Genomic DNA, 20,899 nt, shown 5'->3' with positions numbered 1-20,899 from the left:
AATGTAAACCCGCTATTTAAGAAAGGAGGGAGAGAGAAAATAGGGATCTACAGGCCAGTTAGCCTGACATCAGTCATCGGGAAAATGCTGGAATCCATTGTTAAGGAAGTGGTAACGGGGGGGGGGGCACTTAGAAAATCATAGTATGATTAGGCAGAGTCAACATGGTTTTATGAAAGGGAAATCATGTTTAACAAATTTATTAGAGTTTTTTGAGGATGTAATTAGCAGGGTAGATAAAGGGGAACCAGTGGATGTAGTATATTTGGATTTCCAAAATGCATTCGATAAGGTGCCACATAAAAGGTTGCTAGGCAAGATAAGGGCTCATGGGGTTGGGGTAATATATTAGAGGATAGCGAATTGGTTAAAGGATAGAGTAGGGATAAATGGGTCTTTTTCAGATTGGCAGGCTGTAACTAGTGGGATGGTGCAAGGATCAGTGCTTGGGCCTCAGCTATTTACAATCTATATTAATGACTTCGATGAAGGGACATCCGAGTGTGATGTATCCAAGTTTGCTGACGATACAAAGCTAGGTGGGAAAGTAAGCAGTGAGGAGGACACAAAGAGCCTGCAAAGGGATATAGACAGGTTACGTGAGTGGGCAATAAGGTGGCAGATGGAGTATGAGGAAATGTGAGGTTATTCACGTTGGAAAAATAGAAACAGAATATTTTTTTAAACGGTGAGAAACTATTAAATGTTGGTGTTCAGAAAGACCTAGGTATCCTTGTCCATGAAACACATGCGTTTTAACAGACTTTTAACGCAGGGTGTGAACATCAAATCAGCACAGTTTAGAAATTTAATTTACGGCACAATGTTACAGGTACAGCAAGCAATTAGGAAGGCAAATGGCATGTTGGGTTTACTGCAAGGGGGTTGGAGTACAAGAGTAAGGAAGTCTTACTACAATTGTACAGGGCTTTGGTGAGACCACACCTGGAGTACTGTGCAGTTTTGGTCTCCTTATCTGAGAAAGGACATACATGCCTTAGAGGCAGTACAACGAAGGTTCATTAGATTGATCCCTGGGATGAGAGGGTTGTCCTATGAGGAGAGATTGAGTAGATTGGGTCCAGAACTAGGGGGCACAGTCTCAGGATAAGGGGTCGGCCATTTAAGACTGAGATGAGGAGGAATTTCTTCACTCAGAGGGTTGTGAATCTTTGGAATTCTCTACCCCAAAGGGCTGTGGAAGTGGAGTCGTTGAGTATATTCAAGGCTAAGATAGACAGATTCTTGGACTCATGGGGAATTAAGGGATATAGGAATTGGACGGGAGAGTGGAGTTGAGGTCAAAGATCAGCCATGATCTTATTGAATGGCAGAGCAAGTTCGAAGGGCCGTATGGCTCCTAATTCTTATGGGGGAAAAATTGAGTTGCGCCCCCTTTGGGGCGCTAACTTCGCCGGGGCACTACTTTTAGCACCCAAAAAAATGAGCACACCCACAGCTGAAATTCATCGGTAGCGCCCCAAGCGGGAAGCGGAGTGCTCCTGGAAGCACCCTGCCTCCCTCTTGGGCCACTGCAAGTGAATGGCGCTACGTGCCGCGGGGAGGGGCCTAGCGCAGCGCGACCCGGGGCCTAGCTGGGCCACCAGGGATCAGAGTGCCGGCAAAAGAGCCCAGCACGCAAGAGAAGTGCCAGGCTCACGGAGCGCAGCTGGCACTCCGCGGGGGGGGTGGCTTCAGAGGAGGCCGGGGACGGCCGAGGGGGAAGGTGCTGGCAGGCAGCCAGCAACAAAAATGGCCGCCTGGCACCTTCCCTTTAATTAGCGCCGCCCCGACTGCAGGTAGGCCCCCCTGATCCCGTCGGACATAGCGTCCGGCGGTAAGTCAGGGGGCACTACTGAAGATCGCGGCCGGGGCGCTGCACATGGCAATGATATCATCGCCAGCGGCGCAGCACCGTGGGGCACTAACGGTTACCATGGCCGCTAACCTCCCGCTAAATTTCGCGGGAGGCATTGGCGGTGTCGTGCCCGGGCGCAAAGCAACCGAATTTTTAGGCCTATGTCTCTACTAAAATAGCAGACATTGGAACTTGGTATGAGTATGTTAAGTATTCATACAATAACATTGGGACAGTAACTTCTACCCTTAAACATCGATACAAAAATACACGGTGGAAGAGCACCATTATTTGGAATGCGGATTCCAAAATGACAGCCCTGACAACGTTAGGAAGAGACCTGGCCAATAAATTAAAAAAAAAGAAATAAATTATTTACAGACTTTTAACGCAGGGTGTGAACATCAAATCAGTACAGTTTTAGAAATATAATTTATGGCACAATGTTAATTTAAGCTTCCCAACTGTCCAAGAGTGGGAAAACAATGTTTCTACCTTTGTTTTCTAGAGCAGATTTGTAGTAAAATATTTCTGGGGAATGTTTCTCACCTTCACACCCGCTGTGCGTGACCTCCGCAAAGGGATTATCACACTGGTTGCACTGACGTCCAATCACTCCTGGTCTACAGTGGCATTGGCCGGTTTCTTGATCACATGACCTGGAAAACGAGCCAATGGGATAGCAGTCACAAGGTAGGCATGCATCGCTTCCAACAGGACGATAGTGAAACTCCTGGAAGAACAAAAACAGGCTTATGTTAAATGGAGTTTACAACAGGGGTCTTTTGTGAGACTAAAATATTTGTGGGACTTCTTGCTGATGCAAACTATGAACCTAATCTATCCATAAATCAAAGTAGAAAATTGGGAATTCTAATGCAATAGTATTTGTTAATCAAAAATTGCAGATGGTCAACTTTAGGGATTGAGGCCTAGAAATTCAGTTAAGGCCCGCCAGCAGGCTAACGCCCAAAAGTTAGCGCTGCGCGCGGAGCCAGTTGCGCCCGCCAGAAATTCACTTTTAGCGCCCCAAGTCGGAACCGGGCGCTGTTCCAGGGTGTGCCCACCTCCGCTTGGGGCACTGAAAGTGAATTTCAGCGCTCCAGCTGCCGCTGCGCCACCCGATGCGGTGCGGCAGGCTGGGGTACTGCAGGCCTCCTCCTTCTCTTAAGGAGGAGCTGCCTGCAGCCGTGAGATCGCCGCTGGATTCTGCCGGCAAATGAGGCCGGCACCACGGAGAAGTGCCGGGCTCGCGGGAATCAGCCACCAATGCCGCGGGGGGAGGTGGTGTAGGAGGCCGGGGAGGGAGGTGCGGGCAGGCGGCCGCCGAAAAAGCGGCTGGCCGCACCTCCACCTTAAAGCACCCCAGTTGCGCAGCAGTACGGCCCCGTTTTTCCAGCGCTGTTTGCGGCCGCTGCAGAAGAGGCGGCCGCAACTAAATATGGGGTTTGGACCGGAAGCGGGGCGGAACCGGGGCACTGCGCACACCGATGACATCATCGGTGTCGGCGCAGCGCTACCGGCTACCGCCGCCATTACCGCAGCGCTGAATATCAGCGCACCCTCTTACACTGGCGCAGAAACCCTCTTTGGGCGCAAAGTGGGCGCAAAGGCTACTGAATTTCTAGGCCTGAGTGTCCAGACAATTACAAATCTGCCCTTTTACATCTGAATCTTGGGTTCAAATCCAACCCAGACAAACGAATGTTTCACAGATCTTTCCTTCACGAGTGTCAAGAACAGCAGAGGATATAACAGTATTTATTTCAAAATGGTACCATACTGGAACTAAAAACTGCATGAAATAAGCTCAAATACATACAGTAAATATATAGATTTTTAACCCTGTAATGCAATTCATGAAGTTATAGTTGATAGAAAATGGGATATAAAAATTGAAAGCAAAGTGAAGTTGCTACACATGACAGAAATAGATTGTAGAGGACACAGTTGTGAAACAAGTTTAGATAGTCACAATATAGTTCTTAGTGGGTGCAGGGTCAAGGCATAAAAGTGCTCATAATTCAACACAAATGAGCTAATTTATTGGCTGATGTGGGAAATAAAAATGTCAAACTAGTGTATAAGCCGTCAATTTTCTGAGGTTGGCTTTAAATACATTGCCAGGGCAGAGTCATTGGGCTGGATTTTGTCAATGGGGAGCTTTTGGAGGTGGGACTCCCACTTTTTGGGTTGTAGTCCCGCCTCCATCGACTTGTGGCAACCCACGCTATTTTCCCTTGATTGACCTGGTTAAGCCCGCCCAGTGGGCTCAGCAGGCCAATTAAGGGACACCTGGTTACTGGTGACGTCAGCAATTGACATTTCATCTGTCAAGAGCATTTGACAGATGAAAAATCAGCATTTTACAGCTCTGTGAAGCTGTCAAACACTGACAATCTGTCTTCTAACTTGAGTCCTTCTACTCAGACTCAGTTAGAGATCTCTCCAGACTAGAAAGCAGAGGCTGCAGCTTTTGACAGTTCAGCGGCCATTCTGCTTTCTGTGCCGGTGAGCTGAGGGACTCCCGAGAACTGAAGGAAGGAAGCCTGCAGGAGAAAGTAAAGGTAAGTAAAACTTATTAAAACACTTTACACTTACCTCACACACTTACCTCTGCACACATGCACCCATCACTCACCTGCACAACGGACATCTCGACCCCTCCAACCCCTGCAGACCGATGGTCCGCCTCGCTAACTTGGCGTGGTTCAGAGCCGTCGGGAAGCCCACACTTCAGGGCTAAAAATAGGGATTAGGCAAAAAACTGCCCATTAACTACCTGTTAACAGGCAGTTAATTGGCACTAATCCCCTTCCCGCCTTGGGGAGGCGGCTCCCAGCACAGGTCAGATACCCGCCTCCTGGGACATTGGCATGGAGGCGGGTTGGGGGCGGGATGGGTTCCTGCCCCCCGATTCTGCAATTTTCTCACCACTCCCGCCTCCAAACCCGCCTCCTCGGGGCTTGGAAAATCGAGCCCATTATGTAAAGCGTTTATAATGAACAATAGACATCAATTGTACAACGCTGGATCTCAAAACAACCAAGGCGCTGGGGAAATTGCTGTCTGTGGCAGGCTAGGAAACCTTACTGTAAAAGCAGATTCACTGAGGGGCAGAGTACACTGGACTAATAAACACTTTCATTATAAAAAAAGTTAATTTGATGCAGCTAAACACACAATGTTAAATTTAAAACTCATCATGGAATCTCAGGAAAAGCAAGAGCGGTTTTCTTACTATTTTTGATTGTTTGTCCAGAATAAAACAAAAGTTGCAATCCGTGATAGGAAATAGGGTAACGCACATTCAAACCTAAATGTGAATAAACAGGGCTGGATTTTCATTGAGGAGTCGGGTAGGAGGCCAGACTACAACTTTCAGGGTTGTAGTCCCGCCTCCATCGAGTTCTAGCCAACCCACGCGATTTTGACTTGATTGACCTTGTTGAGCCCGCCCAGTGGGCTCAGCAGGCCAATTAAGGGCCACCCGTCTTGACTGATGAAATATCAGCGTTTGACAGCTGTTTGAAGCTGTCAAACACTGACAATCTGTACACTAAGTTAATTCCTTCCTCTCAGGCTGATTTAGAGATCCCTCCGGAACAGAAAGCTGAATGCTGCAACTTTTGACAGCTCACGGCCATTCTGCTTTCTGTGCTGGTGAGATGAGGGACTCCCGAGGCCTGAAGGAAGGAAGGCTGTAAAGGTAAGTACATGCAAGTAAAACTTCTTTAAACACTCCAAACACACTTACCTCAGCACTCATGCATCCATCACTCACCTGAACACCGGACATCTCGAACCCTCCAAGCCCTTCATCCCGACGGCCCGCCTCGCTAACTTGGCGTGGTTTGGAGTCGTCGGGAATCCCACACTTCACCAATGAAAATAGGGATTAGGCTAAAAACTGTCTGTTAACTACCTGTTAACAGGCAGTTAATTGGCACTAATCCCCTTCCCGCCTCGGGGAGGTGGGTCCCAGGTACCCGCCTCCTGTGAAACTGGCATGGAGCCGGGTTGGGGCGGGATGGGTTCGTGCCCCCCGATTTCGGGATTTTAGCCCCCCACACGCCTCCAATCCCGCCTCCACGGCCCAATGAAAATCCTGCCCACTGAAAATCCTGCCCACAGCATCAAGGAAGGCAAAATAAATAAGAGAAAAAAAAGTTAAAAGTCAGTGTCCTGAGGAGAGGATGATACTCACCTTACAGTGGCACTGGCCATTTGTCTTGTTGCAGTTGGGGTCAAAGCCCTTATTGATGTCACAGTTGCAGGGTCCACATGTTGGGTTCCCCCACCATCCTTTGGGACACTGCTGGTCAATTCTAGACCAAAAGTCAGGAGAGAAAAAAAATAATTCATTATAGCACTTAAGATCTATGCTGCAAAGAACTCAGGAACATTTCTTTAGATTTTCATTTGTTTGTTGGTGCAGGACCATGCCAGTGAAAGGCAAGATGTCAATTCACACCCAAAGACTGAACCCAATCTTGGGAATACCATTGAGAGAGACATAGAATAGGGGTTTGGTGCTTCGCGGACATGTTCCAGCGGCAGGTCTAGTGTCTGCAGTGTCAATGGAGGATATCATGTGTGTTATAAAGGCAAGTCAAACTGAAATGGGAATTAAAAAAATTGTTAATTCACATTTGACAAGAAAAGAAAGTATGAGATGTGAATCACTTGTGTGATAAAAATTCTATTACAAGATGAAGTGACCATAAGGATACAAAGAATATTGCATTTAGAAACATTTTATATATAGAAAAGGGGGGGGGCAGAAGGGAGCACATACAAGAGAGCAAAAACACTTGCACATGCATGGAAGGAAGCATTATTATTTTGAGTACCGTTTAAATGGCATGTGCCTGAAGTTCCCTTTTGATGCAGTGACAGCAGATCCTCAGCAAGAAGGGACTTCTACCCGCCCATTATTTAATACCATAACCACTTTCCAGGGTCAGGGACATCTAAAAAAAAATTTGGGGCATGTGTAAGCACTATTTGCAACACAACCAGAGCGTCGCCTCTGGTGGTGGTGGGGTGGACCATTGCTTCAGTGTTTTTCTATAGCGTTAAGTGGGCTGGCTGCACGTTCTGAAGATGCTTAAAAAAATTTTAACTGTTCACTTTTTAATACGGCCAAGTTCCATACTGCTATCAATCATATTATGTACCCAACCCAAATTGTCACAGAACTTTTCATGGCTGGGACGAGGAGCTGAGACTTGATGTGATCAAGTAAGTCCTAAATTCTGGCACAGTCCACTCAGATTGCAATACTCTCATGCTGAAAAGGAGAACATTTGTGGCATTGAAGTAGGTGACGATATATTTATACAATTCCTCAGATTTTCTAGACAGAATGTTCTCATAACTTCATCACTTTTGTCGCTTTGTGACTTCATACACTAACAGAAATATTATATTCCTCATCCAGAAGAATTTTTTTTTTTACCTGTGTTCACAGTATTGGCCGAAATGATTCTCTCCACAATCACATGTGTACCCGTGTGAAGAGCTGGGTTTGCGGCGGCAGACAGACTCATTCTCACATGGATTCAGCTGACAGGCATCGACACAAGACTCACCATAGTAACCTAAATATGAAATATTCTTAAATACTTTACATCAACCTTCCAGCAACCTCTGTACTTTTTTTTAAATTTCCGACCAACTCTTCTTAGGATTAGATTTAGTATTGCCAATCAAAAACTATCGCAGTGTTGTCCAATACGTTTGCCACTTGCAACACGTGGCTAATTGGGAATCCAGATGTGGCTAACTACATTTCTGATTTGTAAATAAAAATGAGTAATTGACAACGACATTGGGCATGTGATCTCAGTACTCATATTCGCATGGTGTATACGTGTGTACTTTAACCTTTCTGTGTGTTTGTTGGTAAAATGGCAGAGCGTGCGAGTGTGTTTTGTTCGTTGCGAGTGCTCTACTTCCTTGGTTACTGAATGGCGGTAGATGTTTGTTAAGTAAATATACATATGTGAAGTACATTTACATGTATTGTGTGACTGTATGTAAAGCATTTTCTATTAAAATTAGTGCATGTCGTGCACTAGATGCAGGCAGGATGTTCCTGATGGCGGGGAGTCCAGGACCAGGGGTCACAGTCTAAGGATAAGGGGTAAGCCATTTAGGACTGAGATGAGGAAGAATTTCTTCACCCAGAGAGTGGTGAACCTGTGGAATTCTCTACCACAGAAGACAGTTGAGGGCAATTCATTAAATATATTCAAGAAGGAGTTAGATATATTTCTTAAGGCTAAGGGGATCAAGGGATATGGGGAGAAAGCAGGGACAGGGTACTGAATTTGGACGATCAGCCATGATTGCATTGAATGGCGGAGCAGGCTCGAGGGGCTGAATGGCCTACTCCTGCTCCTATCTTCTATGTTTCTATGTAGCTAAAGTGCTGTCGCTGTAGCCACACCTGTGGCTAGTCAGCACTCTCTGTTGGACAACGCTGGTCTATCAGGACCATTCGATACAGCAAGTAACATTCTAAAAGGCTGCGAGATATTCCAGCATAGACAACATACTTCAGCGAAATATGTCAATGTCTTCACAGCCATACGGATGTGTGAATCAGGTTTGGTAATGCAACCAACAGAATTACACTTAAAACCTCAGATATTAGTACAACATTGCCTGATGTTTGTGTGAATGGAAACATTTGAATAATTTCTGCATTTTACGATCCTTTTTCACAGGTTGAAATGCAAAATGATCACTGCAGCACAATGTAACATGAAAGAACAGTTGGGGTACTTTAGTAGGTTATTCTAAAATAATCTTGATACGTTTCCATGTTTAATAGATATCTCACATTTATGTCCATTGTCCAGAGTTGCTATTTTCCAAAAATGTGATTCAGTAAGATTGAACTCTAGCTGCTTTCTATCACCTGATTATTCTGGCATGGAGACTGCAGTGATGTTCATATACATCTCCCAGCAGGCCTGTTCTCTTCAAGCAGCTTTGATTAGCACTCAAGTGCTACTGACTACAGAGATGTAGCCAGAACAGATTGCACATGGCAGGAGTAAATTTAGGCCCCAGCTGTTTCCATTTTCTGCAGAGATTCGTGAAATAACATAAATTTTTTTAAACTGTATCAACCTCCCCACCCCCAAGGAATGCGAGGGATCATGGTCTTTTTCACAGTCCGTCAAAATCTAAAACTGTCGGAAAAATTCTGTGTTGAACGCCCCTGTTCAGTTAATAAGTGCATGGCGCTACGTGGCACTGATCCATACGAAACAGATTTCAGGTTTGGTGGCAATGGAAGGAAGGGAAAAAAGGAAGAAATAAAACAGCCAAATTCTACGACAGTTGCCAGGTTTATATGCCGCCTCCAGAGGCAAAATAAAGATGGTTTTATCTGTTGGGTCATAAAGAGGAATAGAATTTGTTGGAGGTCAGAAATCCAGGCTCAGAGTGGCTCTAATTTACAAATAGTAGAATAAGGAAGATGCCAATTGCCTTGGATTTGAAGATTCCGTTCGGTTCCCCCGTGCATGGAAATCAGGGCATTGTTCAGCATGCTTGATTTTCCTGCCAATTATTCACAGAGAGGCATTGATGTGGTTAAAAAGGAATGTCTTTGGCTCAGGTTCAGCCTCGGCCTCTCACCCACTTATATATGGATATTTTGTGTGAAAATGTTAACTGTTTCAGCACTCCACTGGCATTAGAAAAAGCAAATTGGCCAGAACTGGAGCACAGCCTCTCTGTGTGCATCATCCCCTAGCAGGATATAACTCAGAGGGAGCCGTGATCAAGCTGTGTAGTGTTCTGGTCAGACTGCACCTTGAGCACTGCGTCCAGTTATGGTTGTCAAGGCACAAGGGAGACATTCAAGTGCTGGAGGCAGTAGAGAGAAGAGCCATGAAACTGATTCCTAGTATCAAAGGTTATGAGAAAAAACTGGAGAGATTTGGGATTTTCAACCTGGAAAGGAGGCATTTGTGCGGTAATCTTGTAAAAGTGTACAAGATAGTAAAGGGGATGAGAAAGGTAAATCCAGAATACCACTTTAAATTAAATCATGAGAGTAGAACCAGGGACACAGATTCAAATTAACAAAAGGTAAATTTAGGACTGATACCAGGGAGTTCTTCACTCCAAGAGTGACCAATACATGGAATGAAATTTGGATAGAGTAGTGGAGGGGAAAAACCTGGAATCATTTAGCACACGATCAGATGCTACATTGGGCAGACATAAGGGTTTTTCTGGATAAATGAATTAAAATGGATCTCATCTGTGGTGATCTTGTGATCTATGCAACTTGTCAACTGAGCCTACCTCCTTCTAAAAATTGTTTTTGGGTAAATGACCAGTGTAAAAAGATTGTTCATATGAGCTATGGTTCCCCACGCCTCAGTAAAAGATGCTGAACTACCCCCAATTTTGCAAACAATACCTGGCTCACAGATACAAGAGTAATTCTGCCACTCATCACTGCAGTAGCTGTTAGTTGGACATGAGGTGGAGTCACACGGATCAGGGACAGTGCAGCCTAACTCCACGTTCATAGTGCGACTTGGCTTTGGCATTGCAATTCCATTAGAGGTGTCACCAAGACGTACCCCCTGAGGGTAGAAAAAAAACTGCAGTCAGTAGATTGAATCCTTTGAATCCTACATTGGCTCTATAACCTCCCGCCCCAGACGAAACAAAAATATATATCTATACTAGTCTGTGCCATTTATTTCCAGGTCATGTGAAGCTAGATCAGCAAGAAACAGAACAGCAAACATAGGAGGTCATGGTGTGTTAACTTTTAGATGACAGCATCTTCAATAACAAATGCGATAAACATGCAGTCCTCAAAAGCGAGTAAAAACAATATACGAGTCAAAAGTTCCTGGAGCAGATCATATAGACTACTGAAGACAGTATTGGGCTCAGCAGCATTGGCCCTATACAGCCTAATCAATAACTCGGATCACATATGAAGAATGTCACCTGGGATAGATACAAAAGGGGTGTGAGCACCTATGGAACTATACTCCCCTGTGTACCACTGTCTTCAGGAGAGGAGGGAATAATTATTTTCTTCCAAGTAGGAATAAGGCAAAAATCCAATTCATTATCACACACACACACAAATTTATACACACACTGCACAAAGTGGTGCACATAACAAGCAAAATTGCTCAGACCTGTGCACAGGTCACTTTCCCAAGTCTGCAGGTCATAAAAACCCATTTGAAAACATTTGAAAACTTCCACCTGTTTGCATTTTCAAGTAGAAATCACTGTTCGTGATTAGGAGGCGGGCTGGTTGAATTTTCTCCTCATTCCTTTTGCCCAGAGACCAATTGTAGCTGCCCTGAATGGGGTCAGCTAACTCAGTACAAGTCAAGGATTGAATGTGGGACCTTTGGTCTGATTTTTAGATATGGTGTGAGAAAGTGTCCATCAGTCAAGAGTTCTTCCTGCCCTCTGTGCTTCTGAAAGTCACTTTTTTGACTGACTTTATTGGCCGAAGAAATCACCTTTCCATAACACAGAAAGCAGAACAAAGTCTGAAATCAATATAATGCACACCCTGTCTCTATATGGACAAGAGAGAGTAACAGAGCCATTTTGGACAATGGTCCAACATGTGGCTGCTGCAGCCCCCAGACTGTCAACTAGATTAAAGTCTCTTGAGGGTCACTGGGGGTCACAACAATTCACAGACTGAATTGCCTCTAACAAAAAGCAATTCCTATACCTGGATACAGCCATCCAATCCGTTCTGCACCTCACCAGCTCTGAGAATCCCACCAACTTGAAGATGCTTCAACTTCAGCCCATGTAACTCATTGCCAACAACCACCGTATCCTAGCAACAAGAAAAAGTGTAATCAAAACTGCAGAAATAGTCGTACAATTGGGTTCAAATATTCTCAGTTGGGACAACCTTGTATCAGGTATTGCTATCAATTCAATAAGAAAGCGTTTCTTTTTAAAGATGCATTTTTTTTCTTTGCCCCTCACTCAGCACAAAATTACCATGAAAACTACCAGATTGACATTAAATACCCAAGTGCCTCCCTAATGTCCTTCAGGGAAGAGAACCTGCCACTTGGGTTACATGTGAATCCAGTCCACACTACATGGTTGACTCCTCATACTCGCCAAAACTGTCCAGCATGTCACTCAGTGGTAAAAACAATCACTAGAAGGAGGCTCATCATCTTCTCAGGGCAACCAGAGTGGACAACTAATGCGGCCTTGTCAGCATCACCCGCATCCTGAGAACAAGGTTTATTAACACAAGAATATCTTTGCATATTATTGTGAAAAGTGCATATACAGCAAATGCATTCATCAAGATGTCATATGAAAGAATTAGAATGGAAACAAAGAACTTCGAATAATTCATCTCGTCAAATAATTTCCGACAATGTAATTGTAAACTGTTACTTTTATTGGAAGCAAAATAATGTAGCTTTGCTATAAAAAATGTGCCTGTGTGTTCTCCATTTTGCGATAAAATCATTGTTACAACTCCTGTATACGTATCCTGCAAACTCTTGCGCTGTACTTTGCTAACAGGAGTTTGTGGAGGATATAGGAGGATTGAATTGTTTATCACGAGAGAGTTGGTAACTAACTATGTACTTTTACGAGAGCAGATGTGTACCTACAATGTAGTTGTTTCTTAACTGCGCTTTGTATCAAACCGCAGAAGGTGGCCCACCGCCACCTTCTGAGGGCAACTAGGGATGGGCAATAAATGCTGGCCATGCCAGGGACATCGACATCCCAAGAAGGAATTAAAAAATTAATTTAATTAATTTAAATTCATTAAAATACAGTGTCTCCTAGGTAAATAGTGATTTTTCTCAATTTTTGTTGACATTGCGCATTCCATTGCTGGATTACAAACTTTCCAACACTTATTCTAATTAAGTGGCTCGCTGACTGCTTGGGAAATGTGATAGCACCTTTCTTACAAGTACATTGGGCCGTATTTTCCGACCCCCACGGGTGCGTACGAGGTGTGTACGCACCCGTAGGGGCCTTGCAAGTGTCGGTGTCAGGCATGCGAAGCGCATATGCTACAAACCGGAGCTTGCGATCTGTCAAGATCTTGACAAATCATCCGTCTGCCCGGGAGAAGTGCCTCTGTGGGTGGAGGGTTGCGCTTTTTGCACAACCTCCGCCCGCTGAAAGGCCACAGATTTCTTACGCCTGGTAAAAGCTAGCGTAAGGCCTGCTTTTACCAGCTTAAGAGTGTTGAAAAATTAAATTTGATAACTCATTTATACATTTAAAATATTCTTCAAAAAGGTAAGTTTATTTTTAGACCCGTAAAAACATTTAATTTCTTTTTTCAATAAAAATTTTTACTTAATTAAAATTCCATTTATGTAATTTTAAAAAACATTTATTTAATGTTTTAGTGTGTTTTTAAATGTGATCCCCATTCATACTTTTGACAGTTCTGTCCCTACAGACCTGTCAAAAGTAGGAAGGGGAATTCCCTTCTTTGATTGGTTCGTCTGGCCCACGTGATCCCAGGGGCGCTTGTGAACCGCATACGCCCCTGGGTACGTGGGCTTCTGCGCATTTCCAACAGGAGAGGCCCAGGATCAGAAGCCTCGGGATCTACGGAAACAGCAGGTAGATTCGTAGATTTTTTTCTGATCGGAGGCATCCGCCCGAAGGAAGCCTCTGATCGGAAATTCAGGGCCATTGTGTTTGGTGGCTAATTCTTTCTTCCTAATGATGAAAAACAGGCTTTGCTAAATGGAAAAAAATATAGCCCAATAGGCAAAGATCATCAGGCTCTGTGACCGACACAGAGCCTTGCTAATCGCAAGTGCATGGCGCAGAACTAAGGCTACAATGTTTTAGCCCCATTCCTTACCCACTCCCACATCTAGCAAGCTTCTTGCCAGCAGTGGAGCCTTGATGTCTGTTCTTATATGTTTTAATGCAGGTGTTCTGTTAAAATCCAAAAGGGGCATATAGCAAATCCAAAGTGCAAATTCAAGGATCCTGGTGATTTTTTTTTTAACCAGACTCATTTTCTTTATCATTATCTCATTATTGTTAGCACCACACAGTACAACTTTTAGTTTTGACCCTTTCAGTGTTGCAGACAAGTTTACTCAGCTAGATGCTGTTATAATCCAAGTGGTTCCAACAAGTATACTTGTTCAACAGCTTTTTTTCCTGTTCTGATGCATAAAACTCATCAAATGTTGACTTGGTCACAGCTATGATATGGCCAGGTCAATCATTACTGTCTGGATTTTCAATTGGCTTCTTGAAGTGATTTTGCAATATAAAAAGAGAGGATTAGGTATCAGGAATTAACAAACAAAAATTGAAGGTTTGTGAGGAAGGCTGTTTAACTTGTGTTTCTTTATGCTGAACCTCTTTTTCCATGTTAAGGTTACACGAATAAGGCTCAGCTGTAACCCGGGAGATGCCCCGTTAATGAGGCGATAAAAGCTTATAGGGTGTATTGTGTTCCCCAAGGAATGAGTACCAGATGAAGGGTCACACACATTATTATAGATTGTTAATTTTATGGTGTATTGTTTAAGACAATTGAGATTTGCATACAATAGAATTGTATATTAATGATTTTTTTTTAAACTGAGCATAACGGAGCCCAGACATGGGAAAAACTTGCACAACTGCGATTTGGACAAAAATACACTGCACTCAATTTGGTAGAGTAGAGAAATGGTTTGCCTTTCAACTTTGTGGTTATTACAGCCCCTTTAAAGATCAAATTCCTCCTACGTGCTATAACTTTACGATACGTCTACTAATAAATTAATCTGACCTGATAAAGTCCAAAATCAATAGTGATGGTTGCTATGTATCGTATATCGCGCCCATTCCTCACATCTCGTAGCTCCAGTTGAAGATCATGCCACCTCCCGTCATTCAATGGTATTTGATTCAGCAGCAACCTTACAGTCCGACTGCTCCCCCGATTGACAGCAAATGATAGGTGCCCTGAATTCAACTGAAAATTAAGGAGCAGAAAGTTTAGAAAAATCAGAATTGAGAGAGTAGTTTAACATCAAATGTTATATAGCAAACACAGAAAAAAAGATTCCCTAGAAAATGGCCAGATGCCTCCATTTCTCCACACCTCAAGTTTGCTGGCACCAGCCATATTAACAGATGAGGCAAAAGGTAGAGGTTAGACACTTCACCTGTGAGCCACCTCTGTACACTGCTTAGCAACCAGTACTGATGTCAGCCTGGCCAAGGAATGACATATGCTACAGAGGAAATTGAAAGAGGAAAAAAAATAAAACGAGATTTAATCTTACAGCATTTTATAAAATATAATCAAATCACGGAGGAGGATAAGGAGGGTCCTATGTGTCTACATTGCACTTTTGGGTTCCGATGATACTATAAGCAGTAAGAGCATAAGTGCATTTTTGAATCTCTTGAGTGTGTTATAGACCATAACACTATTCCCCTCATACTTTGTTTTATACCACTGGGCTTTTTTTATATATATAAAAATATATCTACCATCAGGTTTTAGGAAACAAGAATTCTCCCTAGGCTCACCACTTTGCAAAGCTTTCAGCTCAAACTAAAATGCGAAAACAACCATATTATATAATAAAGCCACTCAAATATCTCAAGTGGCTTTATTTTAAATTCATTCTAAACTATAAAAATAAAAAAAGACAATTTAAATAAAAATAAATTTGTAAAAATATTTTGCTTCATTTCCCCCATTATTGTTTCTTCTGCATTCTGTCTCCTATTGTTATGTTACCACAGCTGGCACTTTCTCCGATCCAATATAACTTAATCTTTCTATTCCAACACTTCAAGAAACAAATGCTTGAAATATCTTCCTTACCCGTTTTCTTCCTCCTGGCTCTCACTTCCCATTTTTGGAAGTGTGAACAGCTTCAAAAAAAGTTAGTCTCTGATTAACTGCAAACATCCCAAAAGACTAGCTCTTCAGCCAGTCTAATACCAAAACTGTAAAGACTGACACGGTCACTTCACAGACTGGTCACACCCATGACACTTCACTCATCCACTAATCTGGAGTTGGCACTAATTGAATAATTTTCAAATTCGAGGGTAAATTTGAAGCTCTGCGGCAATGACTGATTCCCCAAGGAAAATAAGTTGATATTGAAATTCAGAAGGTATCTGTGTCACTCCCACAGTTACCTGTAATATATAACATCTTGACTAATCCTATCAAACTGCAGTGAGCATGTAATAACTCTACCTGTGCTACCTCATCCCTCAATTTAGGCAATTAATCATTAAAGCACTAAAACAAATGAAAAGGCAATTAGTCCTAAGATCATTTGGATCAAAGTGAAGTATTTTAAGGAGTTATAATACTTTTGATAAGAAGGTCATATGGCAGGGAAAGGGGATTTTACTGGAAAATAATTAACTACAAGATGTTACATAGAATATACAGCAAAGAAACAGGCCATTCCGCCCAACCAGTCCATTTATGCTTCACTCAAGCCTTCTCCCGTCTTTCCTCATATCAATATTTAAAGCAGGATTATAATGAGAGATTGAGTAATATGCATTAAGTAATGCTCGTATATCTCTAATTCTAAATATGTATTAAAATTGTGGGTTCTATGAAAGTGAACACATTTAAACCTTGAAGGTCTTTCAAATAAAAATTCCAACTCAAATTTCATTTACATCTGAATCCAAACTTCAAGAAATCCGCTTATTCACAGCAATATACTATAATTTTACTTAAGTAACAGGCAATTGTGAAATTTTACTGACTGCACAAAAATTAAATATAACAGCAGAATAAATATAAATCTTAGTAATGTCATTAAAGAAGATTTTTGTTTAAATGAAACTACGTTTCTGGCAGTGAAGCTGTTAACAGTTAACACAGAGTAAAGGATAGAGGAAGAATCATACACTTGAAGAGATAGCAAGGAGGGAAAAAAAACAGTACGACAGAAACTTCCTTTGCCATCTGTCAAGACAAAATTTGAGTCAGGTTATTGCATCTAACATTGCAGCTGTACATCACAAGCTTCAAGATACAGAAAGCCAAAGACAGAAAAATAAATGAAATGAAGAAGCATTAGAAAGATATACGGAAATTATTTATTCTGGCTCCTTTTGATGAAATTGGCTGCTAGAGAAGAAAGACAGATGGAAGGCAGTCAAACAGAGACATTCCCAAGATAGGCAAACAGAGAGACAAATGTAGACCATGGGGAGCGGGGGAAGGGACAAAGCAAAACCTAACTGCAAGAGAGGGACACACTATACAAAGGAAGAGCAAGAGAGCATGCTACTTTTCCCCCCATGTGTGTGAATTGGACATGAGTTGCACATCAGATTCAACATGAAGAGAATGATTACCTACCTTTTGGTTTTTTTTTCATTTCTTCAATATAGGCTTCCTCCACCCACTAATGGATTTCACAGAATAAGCATATTTCATTCTGGACAAAATCACGAAGGCTGATTTTTGCTTTAAGACATTTTTCAGGTCAGTGATGACGGCGGGATATCGCCCATGGGATCTTCCCATGCCGACACAGTCTGTAACCTAAGGTCTGTTTGATAAATGTCAAACTATTTTGATCTAACTCAAAGAAACTGATGGCAAGATATTGAGGGGAAGACAAAATGGGGACCTCAATTCTTCAGGATGCCTCAATGAAGGAACAAAGAACACCAACAAGGCAGACAATCTTTCTTTGTTTTTCATTCATTGCATCATTGTCTGACAGACTTGCTAAAATGAAGGTCATCTCTGCCGACTAAATTCAAGACTCATTTGAGATTAGATCACAAGTTAGCTCCAGAGTCAATGAAATACTCCTTCACTGAGCTCAGGGGTCTCGCTGTTGCCTGGTTAACAAAGTTACACACTTAGATAACTTTCGCTTTAAATTGGCTTTGCCAGAACCTTAGGATCATAGACCAACAGCAGAATGTTGTAACTCTAGATGCTTTCCTGAGTTAAACAGATATTCTTGCCCAGCTGAGGAGGATTCAAGAATGAAATAATTATTGTTGCTGCAGATGTAATTGGGAAACCGTTTTGGGCAGATGAGGGCCAAGGACTGCACCATCGTCATGCTATATTGAAAAGGGTGGATCAACAATCATAAGAACATAAGAAATAGGAGCAGGAGTAGGCCATTCGGCCCTTCAAGCCTGCTCCGCCATTCAATGAGATCATGGCTGATCTTCTGCCTCAACTCTATTCACCGGCCCTGTCGCCATATCCCTTGATGCCATTACTAGTCAGAAATCTATCAACTTCTGTTTTGAATATACCCAATGACTGAGCCTCCACAGCCCTCTGGGGTAGAGAATTCCAAAGATTCACCACCCTCTGTGTGAAGAAATTTCTTCTCATCTCAGTCGTGAACGGCCTACCCTTTAGCCCCTGGTTCTAGACTCCCCAGCCAAGGGAAACATTCACCCAGCATCCATCCTATCAAGCCCTGTAATAATTCTGTATGCTTCAATGAGATCCCCTCTCATTCTTCTGAATTCAAGAGAATACAGGGCTAGTTTACTCAATCTCTTCTGATATGACAGTATCGCCATCCCAGGAATCAATCTCGTGAACCTTCGTTGCACTCCCTCTATGGCAAGTATATCCTTCCTTAGGTAAGGAGACCAAAATTGTACACAGTACTCCAGGTGTGGTCTCACCAAGGCCCTATATAATTGGAGTATGACTTCTTTACTCCTGTACTCAAATCCTCTTGTAATGAAGGCCAGCATACCATTTGCCTTCCTAATGGTTTGCTGCACCTGCACATTCACTTTCAGTGACTCATGTACAAGGACACCCAGGTCCTTTTGAGCATCTGCATTCCCCAATCTTTCACCATTTAGGAAATATTCTGCCTTTGTTTTTTCTACCAAATTGGATAACTTCACATTTATCCACATTATATTCCATCTGCCAGGTTCTCGCCCACTCACTGAGCCTGTCGAGATCCCCTTGAAGCCTCTTCACATCCTCATCGCAACTGACACTGCCATCTAGCTTTGTATCATCAGCAAATTTGGAAATGTTACATTTAGTCTCCTAATCCAAATCATTGATATAGCTTGTGAATAGCTGGGGCTCAAGCACCGATCCTTGCAGTATCCCACTAGTCACAGCCTGCCATCCTGAAAAAGACCCGTTTATCCCTACTCTTTTTCTGTCTGTTAACCAATTCTCAATCCATGCTAGTATATTACCCCCAATTCCAAGTGCCCTAATTTTGTTCACCAACCTCGTGTGGGACCTTATCGAAGGCCTTCTGAAAATCCAAATACACATCTACCGGTTCCCCTTTGTCTACTCCACTAGTTACATCCTCAAAGAACTCCAATAGGTTTGTTAAACAGGATTTCCCTTTCATAAATCCATGTTGACTCTGCCCAATCTTACTATTAGTTTGTAAGTGCCCAGTTATTGCATCCTTTATAATAGATTCCAACATTTTTCCAACTACTGATGTGAGGCTAACAGGTCTGTAGTTCCCCATTTTCTCTCTCCCTCCTTTCTTAAATAGCGGGGTTACATTTGGTATCTTCCAATCTGCAGGAACCTTTCCAGAATCTATAGAACTTTGGAAGATGACAACCAATGCGTCCACTATCCCAATGGCCACCTCTTTCAAAACTCTAGGATGTAGGTCATCCGGTCCTTGGGATTTATCGACTTTTAGTTCCATTAATTTTGCTAGTACTGTTTTTTAACTAATAATAATTTCTTTAAGTTCCTCATTCTTGCCACACCCTTGGATTTTTCCGTTTTTCTGGGAGGTTTTTTGTGTCTTCCTCCGTGAAGACAGAAACAAAGTATTTATTTAATTTCTCTGCCCTTTCCTCATTCCCCATTATAAATTCTCCCGTCTCTGACTGTAAAGGACCTACATTTACCTTCGCCAGTCTTTTCCTTTGCACATACCTATAGACGCTTTTACAATCCGTTTTTATATTTTTCGCTAGTTTGTGCTCATATTCCATTTTCCCTTTCTTTAGCAATTTTTTGGTCCCCCTTTGCTGATTTCTAAAAAGATCCCAATCCTCAGGCTGACCGCTTCTTCTGGCAACTTTATAAGCTTCCTCCTTTGATTTAATACTAGCTTTAATTTCTTTTGTTAGCCATGGTTGGATCACTTTTCCTTTTGGGTTTTTATGCCCTAGAGTAAAAATGTTTGTTGCAAATTATGCACTATTTCCTTGAATGTTATCCATTGTATATCCACCTTCATACCTTTTAGTGTAGTCTCCCAATCTACCATGGCCAACTTGTCCCTCATACCCTTGTAGTTTCCTCTGTTTAGATTGATGACCTTAGTTTCAGATTGGACTACATCGCTCTCAAATTTAATGTAAAATTCAATCATATTATGGTCACTTGTTCCTAAAGGCCCCCTTACCACAAGATTATTGATTAGCCCTTTCTCATTACAAAGTACCAGATCCAGAATAGTCTGTTCCCTGGTTGGTTCCTCCACATATTGACGCGGAAACCATCTCGCATGCATTCCAAGAATTCGTCCTCCACACCATTAGTAGTAATTTGATTTGCCCAGTCAATATGTAGATTAAAGTCCCCCCATGATTACCGTATTGCCCTTATTACATACACTTCTAATTTCTTGATTGATACTGTGCCCTACACTACCACTACTGTTTGGTGGCCTATACACAACTCCCGCCAATGTTTTCCGCCCTTTGCTGTTTCCTAGCTCCACCCAAACTGATTCCAGTTCTACATCACGATCTGCCGAGCCAAGATCTATTATCTCTACTGTACCGATCTCATCCCTTATTAAAAGCGCTATGCCACCTCCTTTTCCTTTTTGTCTGTCCTTCCTAAATGTTGAGTACCCTGGAACATTCAGTTCCCAACTTTGGTTGCCCTGCAACCATGTCTCTGTAATGGCAATTACATCATACCCATTTACTTCTATTAGTGCCATTAATTCATCCACCTTGTTGCGAATGTTACATGCATTTAGATAAAGTGCCTACAACTTTGCCTGTTTAATA

General features: G+C 42.6%; 1 protein-coding gene across 1 annotated transcript in view; it reads right to left on the bottom strand.

Moving 5' to 3' along the window:
- celsr3 (cadherin, EGF LAG seven-pass G-type receptor 3) overlaps positions 1-20,899 on the bottom strand; it is a 383,004-nt gene that overhangs the window by 152,080 nt on the left and 210,025 nt on the right. The window contains exons 10-15 of the mRNA XM_086001957.1: positions 14,682-14,867; positions 11,607-11,717; positions 10,308-10,476; positions 7,320-7,461; positions 6,066-6,186; positions 2,408-2,591 (exon numbers count right to left, since the gene is read on the bottom strand). Of these exons, the coding sequence (XP_085858083.1) occupies positions 2,408-2,591; positions 6,066-6,186; positions 7,320-7,461; positions 10,308-10,476; positions 11,607-11,717; positions 14,682-14,867 (913 nt within the window). The remainder of the gene's footprint in view (positions 1-2,407; positions 2,592-6,065; positions 6,187-7,319; positions 7,462-10,307; positions 10,477-11,606; positions 11,718-14,681; positions 14,868-20,899) is intronic.

The sequence above is a fragment of the Somniosus microcephalus genome, chromosome 11 (genome assembly GCF_052327205.1).
Source record: "Somniosus microcephalus isolate GS21.2 chromosome 11, FLI_Smic_1.0, whole genome shotgun sequence".
Taxonomy (NCBI): domain Eukaryota; kingdom Metazoa; phylum Chordata; class Chondrichthyes; order Squaliformes; family Somniosidae; genus Somniosus; species Somniosus microcephalus.
Note: the sequence above shows the minus strand (reverse complement) of the source record. Positions and strands in the feature narration are given on the sequence as shown.